The 24,066-nt window shown below is 37.7% G+C and overlaps 1 protein-coding gene across 1 annotated transcript; it reads right to left on the bottom strand.

Annotated features, from left to right (window-relative positions):
• Window positions 1-13,645: 13,645 nt before the first annotated feature.
• Window positions 13,646-21,106, bottom strand: LY96 (lymphocyte antigen 96). Its single transcript, XM_058830345.1, is given in 7 exon segments — window positions 13,646-14,187; window positions 15,164-15,216; window positions 16,116-16,244; window positions 17,139-17,228; window positions 18,186-18,283; window positions 18,285-18,423; window positions 20,503-21,106. Coding segments are annotated over 6 exon segments (546 nt in total). The 5' UTR covers window positions 18,359-18,423; window positions 20,503-21,106; the 3' UTR covers window positions 13,646-14,085.
• Between the last annotated feature and the right edge of the window lie 2,960 nt (window positions 21,107-24,066).

Below are 24,066 nucleotides of genomic sequence, written 5' to 3'. Positions count from 1 at the left end.
CAGAGGCACATGCCATGGGTTTAACAGAGTGTACTTGCTGAGTAACCCAAAGAGCTTTTCCTTCCCTAAGATCTGCTTGAATATTGACAATACAGTCCTTTATTCTATTACAAAATCTACAGGTGACCACTCTCTGTACTACTCCATGACAAATAAAGTCCTTAGAATACCAATCATGTTTCCTGCAGAGGAGGTCACTTGGTGTCTCCTGAGTGAGCTGCAAAACTGTTCTAGCAGGTAATGGCTGGGCAGGGAAGTCTGGATTTGAATTCACCCTCAGATTGTAGATTTCACTACATTCTCCTTTCTTCCTTAAGCTTTATTTGGTCATCAAATACCATACTAAAGTGAAAAACCTTCTCTCATCTGTGTATAAACCTAAACAAATTATTTTATCCATAAGTGATGACAGAATATTATTGTGCAGAACTTCATTCTTCATTCTTAGAGTTAAATTCACATTTCATGGAGTAGCCAGAAAAAGGCAAAACATTTCAGTAAGATGTAAAATCAGGAGTGTCATCACTGCTATTAAATAGACAGGGCAATGTTCTGTAAATTAAGTGCTAACCTGGTAAGTCTAATAAACCATGTCTTCGTTTTATTTTGCTGGCATCAACACCTCCATCATTAAACACTTAGATTTTTGTCACTAAGACCACTGTACACTATATTTTGAACACAGTAAAAGCAGGTTTACATTTTGTAGACTATGGATTTCCTATTTGCTGAACAGTCTACAAATTTGAAGACACGTACAACCCACAAACACAGAATTCTTTATTTCTTGGCACATAAGTTAGACTAAATATTGCATTCAGTATTAACACTGACCCATGGAGAAGTAAAAACTGAGTTAAAAGAAAGCTGAGCAGGGATTCCTTTAGAGAAGACACACATACAGAAGTCTGGGGGGACTACAAGATACTGAAGTCTCTATGTTTAAATAAACATGCAGTACTGTTTGGTTACCTTAGTCTGCTGTTATGAGGAGACTCAACCACATAACCTTTTATCTTATTATTCAGGGGCAGAGTTCAGTTTCTGTGCCTGGTCCAGGATGCACTCCCAGCTTTCTGGTCTGCCAACCATCCCTGAGATCGGTGTCTCCCCAGCTCAGCCACCTGGGCAAGGAAATTGGGATCTCCAGGCTCTGCATCTCTCTCTACAATGTAGCCAGATTTCCAGTGAAACCCCTTTCAGAACAAGATTGGAGACTGTCGTGGTTTTGAACCAGTAATTAACAAAAAGGGGAAAAAAGGATTATTTATGTCTTGCTGTGAGATATGGATTAAAATAAGAGCAAACCAGGCATAAAACTTAAAAGGAATAAAGAAAAGTTTATTGACAAACTACAAGAATAAGAACACCAGAATAAACTTTTAGAAAAACCTTTTCATTTCTCACTGCTCACTATTTTTTCATTCATATGACAACAGAGACAAAAACTTTATAATTTTGATGGTTTAAACAGTTTTAATTCTTTCTATAGTCTTTTCCTCAGTTTCTGTAGAGAAACAGAAGTTCCTTTCTGTTAATTTATGGAGTTTCTTACAAGAAAGCTATTTTGTTATAGTTTTCTGTCTCTCTGATATCAGCTGCTCAGAGCTACTGTTATTAAAGCCCACCCCTCCCATTCCACATCACTCTGAAATGTGTTATGGGTCATGAGTTTGAAGATAGCATTTTTAAGGATAAGTTAGTCAAAGGCAAAAAAGTATTCTTCATCTGCTTCTGTGAGCTTCACTAAGAAACAGTTTTTCTCATTGCCTCTCAAGGCTTCAAATCTCTCAGCACTTCACTATACCACAATTACTTCACTTTTTACTCAAATTTACACTTTGAACACCTTATTCCTCTCCATACTCTATTATGAATTAAAAGGGTTTTTTTTCAGGACTTCATTGTCCATCTCCATAGTTTTAACAGAAAGATATTTCAGCTTAATTAAAGCATCTCTTTAATTCTCTACCTTTCTTGAAGTCTCTTTTCTTTCTTGCCACTAGTAGTTTATAAAGTCTCTTTTCATGTTGATTACTCTCCTTTTCTCTCTCTGGATGAAAAGATTAATCCGCAAGTTTTATCTGGATAAGAAAGAGTTAAAATCTTGCCCAGGCTTTTGTAGATGGTTCTGTGATCTCTGCCGGAGCAGCAGCTGGAGCTGTCTTTGATAGAAGATTCTTCATGGCTGCTCTGCAGTGTGGTTGCTGTCTCAGCCTGCCGTAGGTCCAGAGCTTTTCTTCTTTACTCGGCAGTTTTCTGGTAAATTCTATCACAGCAAAACCTGCAGCTAAGCCAGGAACCGGCCTGGCCCGGCTCAGCCCGGGGCAAGCCCCCGCCGGCCCCCATCTCCCGGCCGGGAGAACGGCAGGCTCAGCCCGGCTCCCCACCCAGGCCGCATGGCCTGGGCAGGGAACGGGAGGCCAGCCGGAGCTCCGCCACTCTTCACAGCCAGGAAACAAAGAACTACCACAGACTTCTGGGTGTACACTTTAAGGTGGGGTTCACAAGTTGATTCTACTTTTCAATGGCTAAAACTGCTGTCAATTCTCAGCAATGACCGATAATTGGTCAGGAGAAAAGACTCCCAAGAGCCCCCAGCAACTTTAACTTCCTTAAAGGTAAACTAACCTCATGACAGAGACTCAGCAGAATAATTCTGCATTAATGGACACTTCAGCTCCAGCAAGAGCATCATGCTTCTGTTCTCCTTGCACCTCCTAAAGTAGGCTCACGCTTGGTAGCCCTGTTCCCCCAGTAGTTCAAGGTGCCTTTGTCTGCAAATCTGAAGGACCACTCACAGTCACTTTTAGAAAACTGCTGTTTCAGTTTTTTGGATTTTCTTTTTTTTCAGATCCTTTGAATGAAAATCTAGCTATTCTTGGAATTTCAGTGAAAATATGGGAATTGTTCCTTCTCATTGTATAGAGCATTACAGACACTTTACAGCTGTTATAAGAACATCCTTGAGGTCCCATATCTGCTCATTAGCATTTACTTACCCTATTATCAAGCAGGTGAGTGTCACATTTCAAAGTTAGGAAATAAAAAGTCTTAATGCCATGGAACTTCTGATGGATTAATCTCTGAAGAAACATAAGTTTATATTAATTTTCAATACTTATAAAAACCTGTCTAGACTGTATTGTGTCACATGGTCTCACCATAACCATTGCAAAGACTTTCTAGCTCTGAATAAAATTAATGTGTTTGTATCGATTTTCACCATGTGCAATTTGCCCAATGGTTGTAAAACAATACAAAAAGATTTTCTTTCTTCAGTTTTGAACAGACCATGACTAATAAAACCAGAAACAGGAGCCAATTCTGAGAACATCTAGCACACAGGTTTAAATTAACTGTCTCATATTATCACTGGATTTTTGAGCACTCTGAATGCTGTAATACTCTAAGCTGTGGCTGCTTAACACCTCTTAACTCAAGGTAAAGCTTGCAAGGAGAAACAACTTGCACACATTTCCCACAGGTCAGTAGAGTTTTGTTGGTCATTTGGTTTGTGGGATTTTTACTTTTTGTTAATTTGTGGGAGGGTTTGGTGTCTGCTGTCTATGATGTTCAGAAAATATTCAGATGACCATTTATCTTTAAGGATGAGATCTGTATCTGTACAGAAAGGATATGGAAAGACCTAATGTGGGTCTTTAGGACAGAAATGGCATCCACCCTGATAAGCTCCACATCTTCATACCATAACAGTATTCACAGCCTTGACCCAAATGGGGAGAGTGAAGGGAACACCTGCATCAGGGTAAGTAGGAGCTTGGACTGCACCAGCCAGTGCTAAAAGAAGCTCCAGACCCTTTGTTGTGTCTGCTGCTAAAGCTTTTATATACAGATGGATATACTCATACACACATATTCATTATTTGTTTAATCAGTTATTATCTTTGTTTCTGTATTTCATTATGGATAAACATTTTTAGCATCTGTTGATTAAAGAAAAGCCTATCATTTTGTGGCCATATGTATCATATAGAAAAGCTGTATGAATAACAACTTCAGTAGTCAAATACATGTTTAAAAAGATATTTATGTAATAGAGCTGGAACTTGTCTTGAAAAGAAAACTGAAGGAATGCAGAAGAGCATGGGGCTGATATGGGGGTGGTAACTGAAGATAACAACAGAAACAAGAAAAAATATTTTAAATTAATACCATGCCGGCAAAAAAGATGCATCTTTTTTTGGCATCTTTGGAAAAGCTTCATCTAAAAATAATATTAATGAACATGTCATTGCAGGATATATTCACAGTTGTATTTTGGACTACAACAACACCGCCAGCTAAAAAAACCCCACGACACAATTTAAAAAACAAAAAAAACCAAAAAAAAAAACCCACCAAAAAAACCCCCACAAAAAACCCAACGAAATTAAAGAAAATGTACAGAAGACATGTTTTCAGTTTCCACCAGAACAGTAACTTTCTGCCAAACACTAACATAGAAGTTACTTTGCCCTATAGAATATCTTTGTTGCAGAAGCCACCATACAATGTAATGAACTTGTTCATTTTTGTAAGACAGGCTTTGGATTGTTTTCTACTATCCCTTGCTTTCTCACAGCATAAGCACACTAGGCACTACCATTAATCACAGTTTTTAATTTGGATCCCTATTAGTTTCTTTAATATTCAAAGCAGCCCTGCTAGAGAGAAAAACAATAGCTCCAAGGCAACGGAAGCTGTTCATTTCTCTGGTTAATAATATTTCCCAGCCTTCCTTTCAGGCTGAGGCTGAGTTACAGAGGTACTTGCTGGATCCAAACCTCTCCATTTCTCCTCTTTCTTCTTCAGTGCCCACGGGGACATGGGGAGAAGGCAGGAGCTGGAGCCCCGGCCGGAGCTGGTGGCTGCAGGAGCAGCCCAGGTGTGCCAGGGGGACACCAGCACAGGTCTCTGACTTAGGGCCAGGACACTCTGGCACAGGTCTCCAAGCCCTGCAGCCTCATCCTCCTCCTGGATGCTCGAGTGGTCAGCCAAAATTACCATTCAAACCAAGGATCCCTCAGTGGACCAGGGATCCTTGACTGCACTCCGCTACCTGCTTCCTCAGTGGCTCAGCATTTCTTACAACTGTACTTGAGTGATGTCAATCACTCTTCGAGTTCATTAGTCTGCTTTCAATTACTGGGATAATTAACACCTCATTTAAAGCAGAAAATAGTTCTCTTAATTTCAGTACTGTATGACTAAATCTGAGTTTGTCTCCAGCCCAACAGCTCCCAAAAGCCTTGACCTGATAGTGCTGATTGGGATCATTTGCCCAAACAAATTACAAAATTACAAAAACTTTCCAGCTCTGTCTTTTCCAAGCTTTGCAGAATTTTTCAGGGCTCTCAACACATATTTTCCCCAAAGAATATCCAGGGCATTGCAGAAGATTCCTTATAGAACCATACAGAGAAAAACTCTGCTGGCTGCAACAGTAGTAATGCAAGTGACCACCTCTTGAGAGTCCACCTTCATTTAGTTATTTTTTATTTTCATACAGAGCATAAAAAAAATGCTGATTCAGCCAGTGATCAATCCTTCAACAAAACCGTCTTCAAAACTGTACGTGGAGAGGGGTGAACCTGAGTCACTTGCCTAACCAAAAACAGGATATTTGTTTTGTAGGGGACTTTTGTGCAGCACGTTTATAATAAAGGGAGGTGGGGAAGTTTTCTACTATGTGGAGAGATCTGCAGGAAACCGAAGACCTTCAAAAGTGTAGTTTCTTCAAGAAATCAAGGTAAAAAAACCTGCCTTTTGAAAAGATTCTTATTCAGTTTAAAGCTGAATGGAGTCAGATTTTCCTGTAGAAAGGCTAAATGAGCATTTAGATCTCTTGCATTTCATTTGAAGAAAGCAAACACCCCAGGAGCCAAAAGGTATTTAACCTACAACTAGCAATCACTAATATTTCTTGTTATATAAGGGACCCATTTTCACATAGTTAAAATTTCTCCTTTCTGCTTTGGTGTTTTTACTCAATCGATTTTCAGGAAAGACATTTTCAATACAACTAAACTTTGATCATGACAGTGACTGTGAAGTACAGTGTCATTCAAATATGTGCTTATTTTTGTGCTTCTTCATTTAGATTGGGAGAAGCTTACGGGGTGCTCAGAAGATGAATAAAGATTTCTGTTCATCAAAACAAAGATTTCTGCAGATTTGGGGAAAATGCCTGTACCACACTGCTTGAAGGGTGCTATGTGATTGAGTTATTAAAGATGGAATCATCATGCTGTAGCCAAAAGGGGGATGTTAAAAATGAATGACAGGCCTGCCTGAAATGAGAGTATAACTACACATGCAGCCTTAATATTCTTCTAGCATTGCTTGGAGTTTTTGCATAAAATTTCTTGCAGGAAGAACTTTTTGTTGCTTGACAGATTGGAACTGACAGTCTACAGGTGAAAAGCTTTCTGCCACATTGCAAGTCGTTTGAGTCATTTGGGACAATGGTGACAAGGAGCATTATGTGTAGGCACTCACCTTATCAGGGCCAAGCTGCAAAAAACCTCCTAAAAAAGTGCCTTCATTGACTTAAGCAAGTTTGTGTCATGCTTAAGGATGTGTAGAATTTGATTCTATGCACAGGGCTTCCTTTCATGTTTGATTGCTCATTTTTTATTCAGCAAGAAATAGCCTGTCAGTCGTCAGCAAGGATAAGCTCTCCAGCACTGTAATTCTGAGAGCAGTTGTTGATTTTACAGGAAGGCGCCAACTTGCAGCCAACCTCCTCCTTTTATTCTGGGCTTGATACAACTTTGGAAGTGTTATTAAGAATTTAAAGCCTAAACAGAGTATATTCCATTTTGTTCCTGAACATTTAGGTATTTATCTTGCCTGTTCAAAAGTCGAGGATTACCTTTTTCCACCCACCAGCCCCGCCCTGCAACAGAAATGAATAGAGCAAAACTAATATAAAGCATGCAGGCAACATCATTCATCAAGAAAAATCATCCAGGCCCAGCAAGAGACACCAGACAGAAAGATTTCTGACTACAATGCACACTAGGGCAATGTACCTCAAAATATACTTAATTTTTCTTAGTTTCTCAGCCTTCAGATAGAACATAAAAATAGAGAATATCACTGAAAGACTCAGTGATTTGGTCTAAAGGTTACACCAATGCACTTCTTGTGTTAGGACGTTTTTGATAACACAGCCACATTCTTTATTGTGGTGAAAAATGAGACAGTTTAATTTGCCTAGCATCTTGTATTTCCCAGAACAGTGGTCATTGTGATATCCCTTGGAAACACGCTAGACCATTGCAAAAAAAGACAGAATTTTATGGCAAGCACCCATGACATCAGTTTAAATATCCAAAGAATGCATATGGTCAAGACCCATCAGAGTTAGGAATCTGTCTCTGTTTCTATTTTCGTAGTCCAGCAAAATCCTTAGGTTATGGCATATACTGTGCCATGCTATGTGCTTTTCAGACTGTTAATTCCTTAAAATACAAATTACAGTGGAACTGCCTTGGAAAATAAGAATTATTTCAGTCTGCCATGCTCTGCAGAAAGTTATCTTGCACGGCACAGAACCAGCCCCCCATTGTGTAGGATTTGTGGGTTGCTCTTTGGAGATGTCAAGCAATCTTTACTGCAGAATTTAAGGGATTCCAGGTCACCCTCTTGGTGTTAGATGCTTAGTAGGTGCTCTGGATCTGGCTATGATTCACATTTCAAAGAACCCTTAAAATATTATTTTACTAATTTCATAAATATTTATATGGTATGCAGCAGGGAAGCAACAGTCCTGATTACAAGCTACTCACAGGAGGCACCACTGCAATCCAAATGCTAAGAAACCTGATTGTTATAATTGTAATTGCTGAACACCTCGAGCTTATGGAGAATTTTAGCACTTGTCACAGAATTATGTGTCTTAGTCATCCTTGTATTGACTGAATGTTTGAAAAAAATCACCTCCTTTAAATAAACCCAATATCAATGCTTGACTTATGGATATGGCAGTGTTTGTTGATCAATATTTCAAACACTTCACATTTGAACATATATTTCAGGTAATTGTTTATCCCACATATACTTTTTTCCTTATTTACTTCTGTATTTTCAAAATTGAAATTATATTTATAATTTTATTTTGTATTTTCTCCCAGAACACTGTGATTTTGGGGTGAAGAAGTGGATTACCACAGCGATTGATGGTACCTGTAAAAGAAGCAATGGTAAAACAGCAAGCAGTCGTGTTTCCACTCCCAGCACAGCAGTGACAGTGACTGTGGACTCTGCAGAGTGTTGTTTCTCCAGCAAGGCCAAAAGGAGACACTTCCTCCTGTGTTGCTCCCCACTCTGCTCACAGACATTTGGGCTTGGCCTCTTGAACAAAGTAACTTTTGTACAAAATATTTGCTGTAGAACCAATACCAATCTGGAAGGATATACCACTTCTTTATTTTATCACAGACTTCTCATCTACACTTAAATAAAATAGTTTGCATTATGACTGTGCTAAGATTGGGATAAATAAAATTATATATTGCTGAATATGTCCAACTTGAAGCTTCAAGGAGATTTGGACACCTCTAGTAGAGTTTATCAGAAATTGGCACATTAGGTCCAGAATGCCATTAAAATATGCTTTAGCTTTTGATCCACACTTAAGTGATCAGATAGTTGCATTAGGTGAGCACTGAGGTCTCTCCCAACTGAACTATTTTACTATAAATTTTGGTTACTCTGTCCATATCAAAGGTGCATACGGAGGAGGCATATTAGTCTGTCTAGTTTTTCTATTTTCTGGAGGATTTACTTTTTATAAAACCGGAAGTAATAAAAGAAAATTATAATTTGCAAAGTTAAAATACATGATTTGATCTGCTCCCCCTGACAATTTGCTTCCTGTTGTATTCTTTGCAAAACTGTAATGTTGCCCTTTGCTCATCAATTCCAGAAAAATGCATATAGAGTCATTTACAAGTGGGCTGTACCCAAAAGGACAACTCAGGTTGTCAGGTAAGAACTAACATGAGTACAATCATCAAAGCTTGAGTCCTGTCTTATCAGCAAAATCACAGTGATTTTATGGCAAAATGATCTTTGCTTGAATAATAACTATTTGTCAAAAAAAAAAAGTAGAAAAGTATTTTTTATTTGCTGAAGTGTCTCAAATTTAAAGGAATTGAAGCCTCCTATTTTTAAAGCTATTTGGTCAAAATAAATACACAACATTCTGCAGTAATCAAAATAATTTATTTTCCACAACCACTTTTTTTCCCTACTACTCATCTGACAATAATGGTTCCCCTTTCCTTCTTAATTAGAATATTAAAAACACCCAAACTTTCACAGGTTAGAGAAACAGTACAATTAGTAGTCAAAATCATTGGAATGTAGCTTGCGGAATCAGAAAGGAACACTCCTGCTGACAGTCTGTTTTCTGACAGTCATCTGTGAAACTTTCATTAATGATGTTCATTGTTCTGTCTACATTACATCTGTTTCATGAAAGCAACTTTAATGCTTTAAAGATAGTGGGAAAATTCCACTACATGCAATATTCACTGCAGTGTGATATATGATTAGGAAAGATAACTATCAGTCTGTTCTACTGATATTCAAATGTGAAATAAAGTCATGAAATAAAGACCTAAAACAGGGTCAAATTTATTCAGAGTCATAGTGAACATTTGCTCACTCTCATATGCACTATGTTTTTTATTATTTCTTCCTTTAGGCATCTTGTAAGTGAAGGACTGATATTTCAGTTCTACTACTTTCAGAGGACTGAAGCTATTATTTTGTTTTCTGTGTTTATCTTTATTTTTTGTATGGCATTTCTTTTTTCTTTTTTTTTAATTTGTATTACTGAAATTGTTAAACTGCACTACTGTGCTAAAAATACAAAAATTGTGGGTAATACAGTGAAAATGGAATGTGACTGAACAGAATGTATTTAAGAACTAAACCAACTTCATAATCAGTATGGAGGTACTTCTTCGGTAGAGATGCCAAACCTCTCAGAGAAAAAAACACTCAGTGGATGTGTGCAGTTGGCAGGAGTTACAAGTTAAGAAAAAAAATATAATCTACTCTGTAGTTCTCAAAGGTTTTGTGCAGCACAGGGAAATGGGCAGACAGGAATCTTAGTACTTAAAATGTGTGACTGTTCCCTCCTGTGAGAAAGCAACCAGGCTCGCTATTAAAAGTTTTGCTTTTAGTTATGTCAGCAAGAAATTATTTTAGCAAGAACTTTGAATTTACAAACACAGTACTCATAGCTAAGACAGCCATTTAAGCTAAAGCTCAATTAAAAATATGTTGTGGGAGGTTTTTTCTTCCCATACAGAATCTTTGTGAAGCTGTGATACCTGGCCAAATATATGTATGCATATATATATGCATATATATTAAATATATGTATTTTATTTACATATATTTTTCTTTTTGCCAGTAGTAAAATGTATCTTGAAGAAAAGAGGTTATGGACATACCCATCTACTGCAGCCAAGGGATCTACAAAGATGCCTGGGATCCACAACACAAGTACATGTGCACAGTGGCTATTATCCAAGATTTCCAAAATCCAGTAATTCCTACTGCCAGCAAAAGGATTTTCCAAATTTCCTTTCTCCTTTCCTCTCTCCCCTAAGCTCTGCAGGCAGGAGCCCCTTCCCTCCCTCCTATCTCTTCCCATTAGAAATGTCACTGCCCCATCTGCTGCCCCTGAACTCACTCGTGCTGGCAGGGACCCACGGGCAGAACGAAGGAACTGAAGTCATTCAGCAAAATGTGCTACACAGACCCTTCCAAGGCGATTGCTAGCATTTTCCACCAAGAAAAAACGTTGTGCAGAAGGGAATAATGCTGCTATGGTTCTTTTTGATGCCTGTAAGACAGATCAGGATGCATGTCCTGCATCATTAAATCCGACTCCTTGCTGAATGGACTGTAGTTTATTTGTTCTGAATGAATGTGTGTGCTTTCTGCCATCCAAGCTAAGTGGTGACCAAAGGAATTGCTTCCCTGGACACAAGAGATGCTACTCTAATACCTGAATTACATGGAATTACCTTTGTGTATCAAATGATACAATTTCAGCCAGCAAATGTACATGCTATTGTGGTCAGCAGGCCTTCACTCACTTGAAATTATGAATACTTTATGGCTTTTATACACAGCTCAAAAAGTGTATACTCTTATTGGAGACCATATTGTACAGGAACTGCTTCTTCTCATAATTACATATTTGGCAACAGAGTGTGAGGGGGTGAGGGAAAGCCATTTTCCCATCTGCAGAAAATCCTGACAGCCTCTTAAAAACAACAGTAATGAGGGAGAGAAAAAGGGGTATTTGTGAAGGTTTTAGATAATAATTTTATGTAAATATGCCAAACACAAAACCTTCCTTGATTTACTTTTGTTTGCACAGGAGGAGGCTTTGCACCATCCACTGGAACTCCTGGCAAAATACAAGGATCTCAGGGCAGGTAGCTCTCACAGAATATTTTAAGAAATAAATTCTTCATTGATGTTTTATTTCACAGTATTCACACCGTTCCAACTCTAGACAGAAGCAGAAAATTAAGAAACTAAAAATGGATCAAAGTTTACTGAACCAGTAAAGTGAAGAAACGGGAAACATTTTGATTAGTCTTTACCGAGCCCAAGTAGCCCACTTCATCCTGGGTGAACTCCTCTTTGCTGTGGAGCCCTGAATATGGGCTCAGGGAAGTTTGGAAAGAAAATAAATGATAACTGTTGTCAGCTCTGGACAACAGCAGAAGGAAGCAAGGAAAGCTTTTTAAGAGCACTGTCCCAGGAACCAGAGATGAAAAGCAAAGCTCTGCCTTCAGCTCAGCCCTTCCTTCACTCTACAGTTTCACAACAGTTTCAGGGTAAGTTATTTGCATGATCTGACACTTTACTAAATCTGTATCCTCTTGTCCAGGGGAGAACATGGTGTGGCAGTCACCAGCACCTGAATAAGTGGAAATTTCCAGTCATAGAAGGAGAAAGCTTGAGGCCTTTGAAAAGTCTTTACTTTATAAAGCGTGGCCCCTGCACTCTGCCTTGCAGTTCTTTCTGCTGGCATGTACAATTATAACCCTTCAGCTGAAGGTCTATATTGTAAAAGTCTGCAAGGCAAGATAGTGAGTGCATATGTTTATCTGTAAATGTCTCTATTCAGAGACAGAAATTCTATTTATACCTTTACATGTCCTGTAAATTTTCTGTCACATCCATAAAGCATTAAAACATGCTTATGTAAAATAGAGCACATGAGTGTCTTTGATCTCCAGGAGTATTAATCTCTCCTACTTGTGTTACTTGCTGCTTAATAAAAAAAGTATTTCTTCTAACACCCAAATAATTCAGACCAGTGAAAATGTCAGGACACCCTGTCAGCGAAGATGGTTTTGAGAATTGTGGTTGCTGGATGCCGTGAAATGTATACACAGGGACGTCACAAGATATGACTGTTCCTTAGGTCAATAATTTGAAACAGACAGTACTTGAAATAAGCAAAACAGAAGAAGAAAGGTAGGTATTGCTTATCATGCTCTCAGGCTGCTCTTTGATTGATATTTCAGGTTAGGAGTAAATTCATCACAACTGTAGTAAATCAATTCATACATGAGCAGAACATGCTGTGATACTCCATCTTGGACTACTCCTGGAATGGCGTGTGGATTGAATGAAAGCACAGATGCTTTGCCACCATCACTTAGATGTAATCTGGCTTCTTATCTCCAGTCATTATACAGTTCTACTTCTGTTTTTATTATTTCTTAATGATTTTACTTTATTTAGCCAAACTAGCTATGATTAAATCCAAGTATCTACAAATTTGGGTGCTGGGTTTTTCCTTGAAATTTCTGATACCATGTTTGAAAAACATCTTTCTTTATGTGTAAAGGGAGATTAAAAGCTTCACTTCTCCTAATTTGCATGCTTGGTATTTAGCAGTCAGAAAGAGGGTTTGTTTGTTCTGGCTTGTAATTTTTTCCAGGCATTTGGAAGCAATCTGCTGCTAGACACAGCACAAACTAGCCAGCACAAAGTGCAGCTTCAACAGTGTCCTGTTAGTTGGAGAAAAGTCTCTGAACTCACTAAGTTCACCAGCCCTGCTGTCTGGGGGCTGAGGATGAAAACAGGATAGCACTTTTCTTAAGGATCAAATCTCATACTCCACCCAAATCTTACTGAAGGTCTTGGGTGCAGAGGAGCAACAGAGAGGGCAGGTGGGTACACAGTGTTGGCTGCCCAAGGGACAAAAGCTACAGGAAAACTTTAGAAATGCTTTAATAGATCAGCCTGTTGGTTGACACCATCCTCCTCCTTCTGAAGGACACAGCTTGTGTAGCCTCTGCCCCTCAGACTCTGAGCAAGAGCTAAAAACATTCTGAAGGATTGCAGTTGCAGCTCTGGATGGCTAAATTCAGCTGTACCGTATCAGTGTAACTGGAAACGTGTTCCACTTTGGATTTTATCCACATCAGCTACTACCACGTAACAAATAATTACTCCTCTCTTTCAGCTTGGTGTAGACAGAGCAGAACAAAACGAAACATCAGAAAATAATAGGAGAATAAAAAACATCTCTTAAATTGATTTTACAAACAAGTTTTATTGTTACAAAAAAAGAAAAAAAAAACCCAAACAAACCAAACCCCCTGCCCCCCCACCACCTCAAAGCAGGGTTCCCAAATTCAATTACTGTGTTATTTTAAATTGAATACTTATGAACTTCTGATTCTTGCACTTCAAAACTTCTTGATTACTTTAGCTCAGCCTGAAGGACTCGACATTATTGTAACTCAAGGCACCGCACCAAAATGTAGGACCTGCCTGACATCCAGTCAGGGTAATTCTGTGGATTAATCAGGATGCCTGACTCCAGAGATTTTGTGCACATTGGCTGAGCAACTGATTATGGCTGTGCTACAAATGAGTAAGACTATACATCATATAGCTTCCCAGACAGCACATGATGTATTCTGCCTCAGGAAATTTAGTGTGCATATTACTTCACAGCTTGGATTCCAGTTTCTCACAGAAGTGACCTCCATGTTCTGGAATTATTTGAGAAGTTTGTGGCAATCAGAAAGCATCTTGTTTTACAATCATGGTAAAATTCAAGCATATGAGCATATTATTCTCAGAATCATCTGAGAATCCTTGCACAACAACACTATAATTGCCCTAAAACAAGCAAGAAAAAAAAAAAGACAATTAGTGCACAGTACCACCTGCTCTTGTCTAAGTGGCTTCTTGGAATGGCTCTGGTGACTTTTGGTAGAATTGGGAAAGACAGATTCCCATCAGGGACTGTTCTCATGGGTGAAGTCAAGTATATGAGTGCATGAAAATAAAAGTGTTCACCTTCCTTCTCATGGCCAAAGTACTCAGGAACAGCACCTCCTGGTCTAGCACAGTCCCATCAGGGAGTGTCAGGTCTACCATAAGTTTCCCACCTATAGGAGGACAGCTGATGGCAGAGGATGTTCCTGTCCATTACCAGCTCTGGAGCTACAAGAGGTGTTGGACTGGATGGAGTCCAACACTGTTGGATGCCCAGGAGTTAAGGGGGATGGTGGAGATTTTGGACCAATAGGAACTCTTTAGTGACATTTTTAGGGATTAATGGGGATGGTAAGGGCCTTGGAAAAGCTCAGACAACTGATGAGTCAGTCTGAAGAGAATGGCTTAACCTGAGGACTGGTGCTGCCCCTGTGTTTAACGGTGGAGCATTGCTTTTACTTTTTGGATATTGCTATCCCTCTTCAAATTTTTGAAAATGATTCCATGGAGTAAGAGAACAGCATGCGAAGAGAATGTAAAATAAAGAATGAAGTGGGCAGAAGGAATATGAATGGATTTACTCAAACAGTTAAAAGGAAAGAGAATAATTTACCAAACAAATTGGAATAATTAAGGTGACATTAATTGATTATTTTGGTCTTTTATAAAATAAAGGAGGAATGATAGAGGAATATAACCTTAGAACAGCTAGCATTTCAGAGACACTACCATTTGAGTGTCATCACTTCTATTATAAGAAAGCTTTCTGACATTTCTGTTTTCTACCGTTTGGGTGAACATCTCTCTTCAGAAAAAAATATACCTGTAAGTATGTGATTTTACTATTATTACTTCTTTATACAAAACTGAAAAGTACCTTTGGAAACTTTATTCTTGAGCCTTTAATGTCAAATGCTGATACAAGTGTTTCTGAAAAACAGAGATAATTATAATACAAAGAGTTACTTAACCATAAAGCCATCAATCAGACTGCCTAAATAACTTCAAAGCAATATGGCATATCTCTCAGCAGCAGTTGCCAATGTCCTTTACTCTTTCACTGATAAAGCCCTCACCTGGTTCTTCTCTCAGAGCTCTGACTATTTGTTGAAACCTCGTTAGAAAATAGAAATTAACCACAGTGCTCCAGCAACATCTCCTCCAGACACATCCTACTGTGATAAATTCAGTAATTTAACTTATAATAGTAGTTCACTTGAATGGTAACTGAAGTGAGCTGATAATGATTTTCAGAGAAAAGAAAACAGACTGTATTTTGACCTCCTTGCAGGTTTTTTTGGCCTTTAGTCTGACATCCTGCTTGAATTCTCTGAATCTGGGCCTGTGTCATTTTAATACTTCTTAGCCCCTGACAAGGGATTGACTCGACTCCATAAAAAAAAAGAAAAGAAAGAAAGAAAAACAAACAAACAAAAAATAACAGCATCATACCTGGGTGTAGAAAATCTCTTAAAAAACATGTCCAGACACATATCTAAATAAACCTTGTTCTGGATATTAGTAGTGCCCACATCACCTCTCAAGTTTCCTGTTCAGTCCAGTCAAGTGCAATCTTTCCATCTCATTTTAGAGATGTTTACACTAAGTGTCATAATGAGATGAAGGATATTAGTAGTCCTCATCTATGTAGATGGAAATTGCAGTACAAGGATGTTAAAATATAGAATTTGGACATTTTCTACTTCAGTGGGGTTCTGGCACTGAAGAATTGCCTGCTCTGAGGTCTGCTTCCTGCCAAGCAAGGTCTAGATTGTGGAGGTAAAAATCTGTTTGCATAGGTTGGTTGCACCATGTATTTTCACACCAACCTCCTTTCAGTGTTCCGCACACTGAGTATTCATCATCAGCTCCGCTGCAGAGGAGTTCTTTCCAGAAGAGTGCTTTGGCACCATCATACCAGACATTGAAGACAACCTTCAAAAAGTGGATGTCACTTCCTAGTTAAAACATTGCAAGTAAGAAAATGGTAACTGGTGGGGAGGAAAAGCATATATGGAGACATGTCATTTAGATAAAAACTCGATTTTTCCAAAATACTATATTTTTGTAAGACTCCCCCAAAACTAAAAAGGTATATATCTTGAAAACTGCTACTTCCAGAAAAAAAAAAATAAAAAGAAACTATTTTTGTTTTTAACAACAATCACAACAAAAATTAGTCTTAAAAAGTATTTGGGAGAACAATTTCAAAGTCTGGTTTAATTTCTTCAGTAAAGAAAAGATAGTTCACTCAGCTCCACAGCTAACCTAAATAAGTGCTTAAAACAAGACCTTAGTTTGAAGCAGGTGTTGCAAACAATAATGAATGCATCAAAGAGATGTCTTTCTAGGGAAACAAACCTAGTGCAGATATTTATGATACAGCCAGGTCCTAAACATTTCATTAGCGGAGCTTGATGGATTGAAGCTGGGTTTGAAGACCATAGTTAGGTTTGCACACAAAATCCAGTACCATTTCCAGCTTCTGGAACATGCATATTCTTCATACAAGTCCTGCCATAGTTAGATGGCCTGGTGATACTCTCCTTCCTTTAAAGGGCTTGGATCTTCTCCAGGCCAGAAGATCAAAATGCACATAGACCTAAACTGTCACAGATTTGCATGTACAGTGACAGTCTGTATGCAGGGCTCTGGTAACTGCTCCAAGCAAAACTCAAACACATTTTCACAAATCATCATTTCTGTCCATTGCTGTAGTTTATCCATTCTACTTTTAATCCCAGAAACAAATTTCCAAAATCACTTGGCATTTAGAATGAAGTGTCAGTTTTTCAGTTGTGTTTAATTTTTAGCATTTCCAGAATATATTTGCCTGGTTAAGAGAGACTCACTTGGAATCCAGGTAAGAGCAGCCTTCCAGACAGATTTGTTCATCGTGCTGCAAGGTGTCAGATTAAACATGAAAGCATGAGCTGTAGAATCTACAGAAAAAAAGCATTTCACATTGATAGTGTGAATAGGCTTCTCCATAAAAATAATAAGAATATAGTTATACACAGAAAATCTACATACATATTTTTAAATTTATTTAATATAAGGTATATGATATAAAACAGTCTATATATGTGGTAAATATTAAATACGTATTTTAAATTATATTATTAATTATTTTTAGATTTAGAAGACAAAACCAGTATCATATTTCTTTAAGTAAAAAGAGAAGTCAATTTTTGGTTGATGATACTTTGCAAACAAAAGACAAGAGACAAAAGAACTTTTATTTCTCTTTTGAAGACACACAAACTTTTCATGAGCACTAAACCAGCATGGTCTTCTACTGAAAATAACCCTACTTATGCTAATCATGCTGACAACAGCTAAAAATATTTTTCGTACACCAGCATATTTTCCAGGATAATGTAAATGAACCTTTGAGTAGATTTGCTATGTGAGTGACCTTCCTTGCATTTTTAAAATACACAAAATATCAGCCCATGACACAGACATGGCCAGAAGGGACACACTGTGCTGTCTCAGAGCCTGATTGGTACCCCAGCTTGACAGAATGTCACATTCTCTCTTTTTTTCCACATAATTCAAGCTTTTCATTGTAACATACTGGTTAACTCAATAGCCATAATTTATACAAGAGAGTACTGTTGAAACAAGTTTAAATCCATTATCTTCTAACATTTCCTGAATGAAAACATGCATATACGAGAATAAAATTCTCTCTCTCCTAGCTGCTGCAATCAGCATTGTGGTAAGATTTATGTCTATGAAATAAAATTCTTATAACAGAGTGATTAGTAACAGAAATATACTTTTTATTTTTCTGTATTCCTCAAAGAAACAAATTTGAAAGAAAATTCACAATACCTCAGACTACAGGAATTATCATGCATAATTAACAGCAGAATTACCTATTTTTTACTTACCACAAAAAGCATAGGACATTTCAAGATCTGGTGATGTACAAATGAATTCACTGACTCCAGGGGCAAATAAAATGCAAAAAAAGAGTCCAAACATGGTTGCTTTTTTTTTGCTCGGCATTCGATGGTATTAAACTTCGTTTGGGAGAAAGAGGAAGAAAATTCAGCACAGTCATCGTCAGTCACATGTCTTCAGGGAAAGTTCTGTTATTTATCAAATTCTCTGCAACCTTTGTTAATCCTACTGCAACACGGCCAGTTATCATCACACTAAATTTTATTAAGAAGAATAATTCCTGGTTTTGTTGTTACATTTTACCCAGACAATGCAGCTCAAACCAAGAGTGAAAAATGAAAGAGAAAACTATGTGAAATGGGGAAGTGAAATGACATTATGACTACCAGAAGCACGTAAAGAGCAAGTTTAGTTGACTCATCAGGTGTAAGATTTTAAAAGGCATCATTTCAAACACAGAGTTTTCTGCCCATATTAAAGAAGAGAAAAATATGTAACTGATGAAAAGTAAGTCCATTCTTTTATTTTTATGGTAGTCAGTACCTCTCACTGGTTTTAATAATAAATTTCTTACAAAGCTCACCATGCTTTAAGAATATGCCAGAAATCTGGAGGAATGTAATTAGATGATGTATTACAAATGGAGCTGAATGCAACCATCTGACATTATTGAGTAGAACCTCTCTTGTCCTGCATGATGCCAAACACCACCTTCAAAGCTGTATCTATCACAGTTACACTTAGTGGGAACAAATTCAAAAATTGGTAAAATTACAACTGATAATTCCCATATCTGACTCCCAGAGTCTCTCTGCCGCCTTCTCCCAGACTTCTCCACAGTCTCTGCTGGAGAAGCAGCACTGTGTGGTTTGCCTAGAGCACAGAGCCATGCACAGGGGACACAAAACATGAGTCAATGACTGGCAAAAGCTGTCCAGTTTTACTGGCATGTTTCTGTAAGAGCACAGAATCTGTCACAACTGAAGGTACCTTACAACCTCATATTACCCTGTGATGCTGAAAACACTCCAGATCACAGATCTTGATACCCAAGTTTGTAACACCAAAACAAAAACCTCTTAAAGCACTTTTGCTATTAGATACACATCATTATTTCTGTTCATTAGTGAATTACACAAAGAACAACACATTTCCTGTGTCAGCTATATCAATCCTGTGGACTAAACAGGTTCAGCTCTTACTGCACAAACCCAGCAGAGCTAACAGCTAGCCCCAGCTAGTCCCAACTACAGGAACAGATCAAATTGAGCCGAATAACTCATTCAAGAGAGCACAACCCCCTCTAACTGACAGGAAATACAACTAATTTTTTTTCTCTTTCTATAATAAAATATGGAAATCTACTGAATTTAAAGGAAGAATGACTTACAGAAATGAAGCAAATAATTTTCTCACCAGTTACCTTCTTGGTTTGTGCATATATCTGCTGACTTCTCTTAGATCAGAAACTGTATTTATTTTTTTAAGAAAAGAAGCAATACATGAAATAGACAGGTATTTGAGTTTGTTTCCTGCTAAGCGGGAAACTCAGTAAAAATTACAACACATATAACTTAATCAATTGTTCTGACTCTCTCCATTCCCCATCACAATGCCTAAAAGCTTTTATTCTCACAAATTCTGTGCATATTAGGTTAATATTTTACATATTAGAAAGGTAAAGTAGCAAAAGATTAAGAAATTGTTTTTCAGAAGTCTGAACATGTAACAGAAAAGATAATTTAGGAATAATGATGTGCAAAAAAACTATGACTGATTGTGCCCAGAGATGGGGGTAGCTTCTAGATTAATTAAGGAAGGTGAAAATTGAATTAAAGGTGCCTGAAAGTACCAACTAATGAGCTACTGTAATAATTCAAAAATAAGATAAAAAAATTAAAATTTAATGCAGCTAGAGAATTCTCTTCAGTATTTCCAAATCTTTCTATAGACCACAGGAGAAGTCTCACTGGCCTGACAGAGTTCAAAATTTTAAGAAATTTACAGTATTTAGCTTTTAGGTGGGAATTCAAAATTACATAACTTTCCTGAGAGATTTCCAGAGTACATACATCACACACAGATTTTTGCTGCTGTTTAACAGGATGCTATAAAACATATAAGCTCTTTGAGATCATAGCAATAACACAGTTCTGTTTCAAGGTGGACAAATTTTGCTTAAAATTTTGTAAGACATGCAGTGAAATTGAAAAAAATCAGGAAGGCTGTAATAGTTGGCAAAAAGAAATGGAGCAGTGAGACAGTCACAAAGGAGCAATGAAGCAACAACTAAAGAAGAGCTACCTTTTGCACATACAGCAAAAAAAAATATTCCTTTCAACCATAAAGCCATGATCAGTGGTGTGAAGGAGTTTAATCCATGAGAAGCCAAGCCAGGCTCTCTTCTGAGTCTTCTGTCGCTCCAATAGGTTTAGGACAAGTCCCAGGTCAGTGTGAAGCAGGCAGGAGGTGGCACTGACCGTACCCCACTGATATACAAGATTTCCCAGCTGAACGCCTGGCCCTCTGTGGCCAGACTTGCTGCTGCTCAAAGCGTTGGGTGGCTGATGCACTCATGGGCAGAGTGGAAAGAGCACTGCAGATTGGCAAGATTTTACATAAAACTCTCTTAATATAAACGAAGACAAACTCTCTGCTGAATTGACTTTCTAGACCTGGTTCAAGCATAGGTGTTTTTTTCAGATGCTTGCTGCAGAAAAGTTATAGATGAGGAATGAGTCCCCCCTGGTGGCTCGGACAGACAGACACATGCAAAAACCTCCTGCTCCTTCCTTACTGCACTTTTATTGCACAGGTCAGGACTATTCCAATACTTTAAAAAGTCAGTGTAAGAAAGCTCAGTTTAAAAGGATCTGGCTAGCTAAATGGGAAAGCAGGAACAATAATACTACTGATACCACAACTAAAATAATCTTTTTGACCACGATTATAAAGCCTACAACATTGACCAGTGTGTTTGCTCAAATTGTCATTAAATCAAAATAACCTAAATTATTTTTAAATATTTCCAGCAAATTCCATTTTAAATGCTTGTGGTTTTTCATGCCAACATTGATGCTATTCATAGAGGTGATCTCTTGTGATGACCACTAAAGTCCCAAACTAGTGCACTAATGGTGTGAGGAGTCTGTTCTGTTCCTTTTAAGTCAGTATGAGGATCACTGTAGATTATAAAGTTCAATAATTTTACTAAATCCTCTTTCTTTACATTAATCTTTTGCTTATATATTCCTAACCAGAAGGAAGGTGAAAAAGAAAGAGAAGTGGAAAGAGGTACACAATGTTACTTCACTGAGGTTTTGTCAGTGAAATACTTCATTTATTTCAAAATGCTTTGCAAGTGTATTCAGTAGGAACCAGGTTTCATATCCAATTAACAGTACATAAATTCAAGTCTAAAGAATTTAGAACTTCATACCTATGACTTTTAATTTTTTTACATCTGAGATGCTGAGAATAGAAGTTTATTCCAAGTTTCCTCACTGATTTATGGTTAAAATCCTAAAAATAATTCATGATATTTTTATATTCTTTCTCAATGCATCCAAAAAGTGCTTAACTTACTTGCGACTGCTTTTCAAAATAATCACTTTGTATATGGATTGCTGGCTGCATGCGAGTACATTGACCACTAAAAGTCTAAATCTGTCAGTAAAATCTCCCTCAGAAAAGAGGAAGATAGACATGCCCATATATATAATTTATAATATACGTGATCATAATATCCCATCACAGAAAAATAAATAACAGTACATCAGTATAGCAGGGGAAAGTACTCCATTTCAAAGTGTTAGTCAGACAGAATGAAAGATTATGTCATAACTTTTGGCATGTAACAAAATTTCGCTTTAATGGAAAACTCTTTTAAGACGTTAACCATATTTATTAAATAAAGAGGCAATAATAATTTTCCTTGCAGGACCATTTGTGAGTTTTTGAAGTAGATTGTTTTGTACCTGGAAGCAGACATTTATTCCTTCTGATTCTGGGCTTAGGGTTGATGCTGAAGGCACTATAACATACAGAGGCTCTATATAAGGCATAAGACTCCATTCACAAAATAAAAACACACTCAACTATCAGCATGAATAGAAAACTGCAGACTCGTCTCAAATCCCCTCACCCGATCTTTAACAATGTTTATAGTGGAAGTTGAAAGTCATGCCCAGTGATACAATAAAGAGGTAGAGGATTCTTTTCCTCTACAGGCAATTGATGAAGTGCTTGAGAGTGTCATGGGAGAGCAAACCAAGAACAGTGCGCTGGCACATATCCAATGGTGAGTTGGTAGCATTTGAGTAAGAAACCAAGGAGTTTTTGAAATATAGAAAAAAGGCAGTGCATTACTCTATGTTTTGTTAAATACTGTATGAACTTTGGCTTAGTGGTTTGATTTGAATATATGACATTAAACCACTGGAGACTATTAAAATATAGCAAATATGTACCAGGTGGTATGGCTTTCCTGTGCAAACAGTTATGTTGGAAATAACTCCCTGTCTCTTGCCAGTAGCTTTATGGTTTACTCTTTGCAAGCCAAGTTTAGGATGTAAGCTTACAATTGTATTCTAAAGTATTCATTAAACTATTAAAATTGTCAAAAAGAAGAGAAAGCAGAGGATGAAGGGATAAGAAAGGGATGCGTCCTACCTGAGGCTCACAGTAACCACAGCACAGCAACACTGTCCACCCTGGAATTCTAGAAAGGGAGACAGCTGGACATATTTTGTGGCTGTCTGCTCTTGTTCGCTGTTATTCCTTGCTTAAAATAGCTGCTTGCTGAGATCTGTGTAGCTCTCGGATAATCTTATTATAATGGATCCAACTCATAGCTAAGCACACTTGTCCCATTTCTCATGCAGGCTGCAGCCAGCTATGCTGTACATGGGGGAATGAAGAAATCCATGGTATGAGGCATGAAGAAATTTGTGGTATGGCCACAGAACTACAGAACAACCAAATTACAGCGGTTCACCAAGTTTCCACCCTATTAAGTTATACTGAGCAGTTGTAATAATTCACGTCTGCTCTTAATTTTTACAGCACGAAGAGCTTTCCATGAAGTTTCCATCACCTAAATTAAGCCCTCATGGTACCATGCAAAAATTTACGGATTTTATTCATCTGTGCCAATGTGGTGACTTTGGTTTGTAATAAAGCAAGCTCAAGTCACATTAGTTACCTTTTAATTCTACAGAGTGTGGTTAAGAGTGTGAAGTACCTCAGAGCTTTAAAGATTTCTCTTTGAAGTATCAAAAAGGGATAATTTTCTCATCAAAAATTTTTACATTTGCAAGAAAAGGATGAGGGTTGTGGGATAATTTAATAAAAAATAACTTTAAAGAATGACAAGCAGCTTTGTACTTTATAATTAAGAACAGATAGGGACTAATGAATAATAATGTGGACAAAGCCAAAAACTTGAGAAAGCAAGAGGGTCACTAGCAAGAAAATAGCATGTAGTCAAAGACTGAAAAGAAAAATTTGCACATATCCTGACTGTTCTTCAAAGAGTAAAAAGAAAAAAAACCAGTCATTTATGACCTTTTGTGGAAGCTTTTAAGGCTGGAAGGGGATAGGCAGAATGTGTCTAGGAAGGAGGCTTCAGTAATTTCATACAGAATCACAGAATTAACAAGGTTGGAAAAGACCTCTGAAATCACTGAGTCCAAGCTATGGCCAAACACCACTGTATCAACTAGACCAGGGCACTGAGTGCCACATCCAGTCTTTCCTTGAACACCTCCAGTGTCAGTGACTCCAGCACTTCCCTGGGCAGCCTGTTCCAATGTCTAATCACCCCTTCTATGAAGAAATTCCACCTGATGTCCAACCTGAACCTCCCCT

This window comes from Poecile atricapillus, chromosome 2, assembly GCF_030490865.1.
Source record: "Poecile atricapillus isolate bPoeAtr1 chromosome 2, bPoeAtr1.hap1, whole genome shotgun sequence".
Classification (NCBI taxonomy): domain Eukaryota; kingdom Metazoa; phylum Chordata; class Aves; order Passeriformes; family Paridae; genus Poecile; species Poecile atricapillus.
Note: the sequence above shows the minus strand (reverse complement) of the source record. Positions and strands in the feature narration are given on the sequence as shown.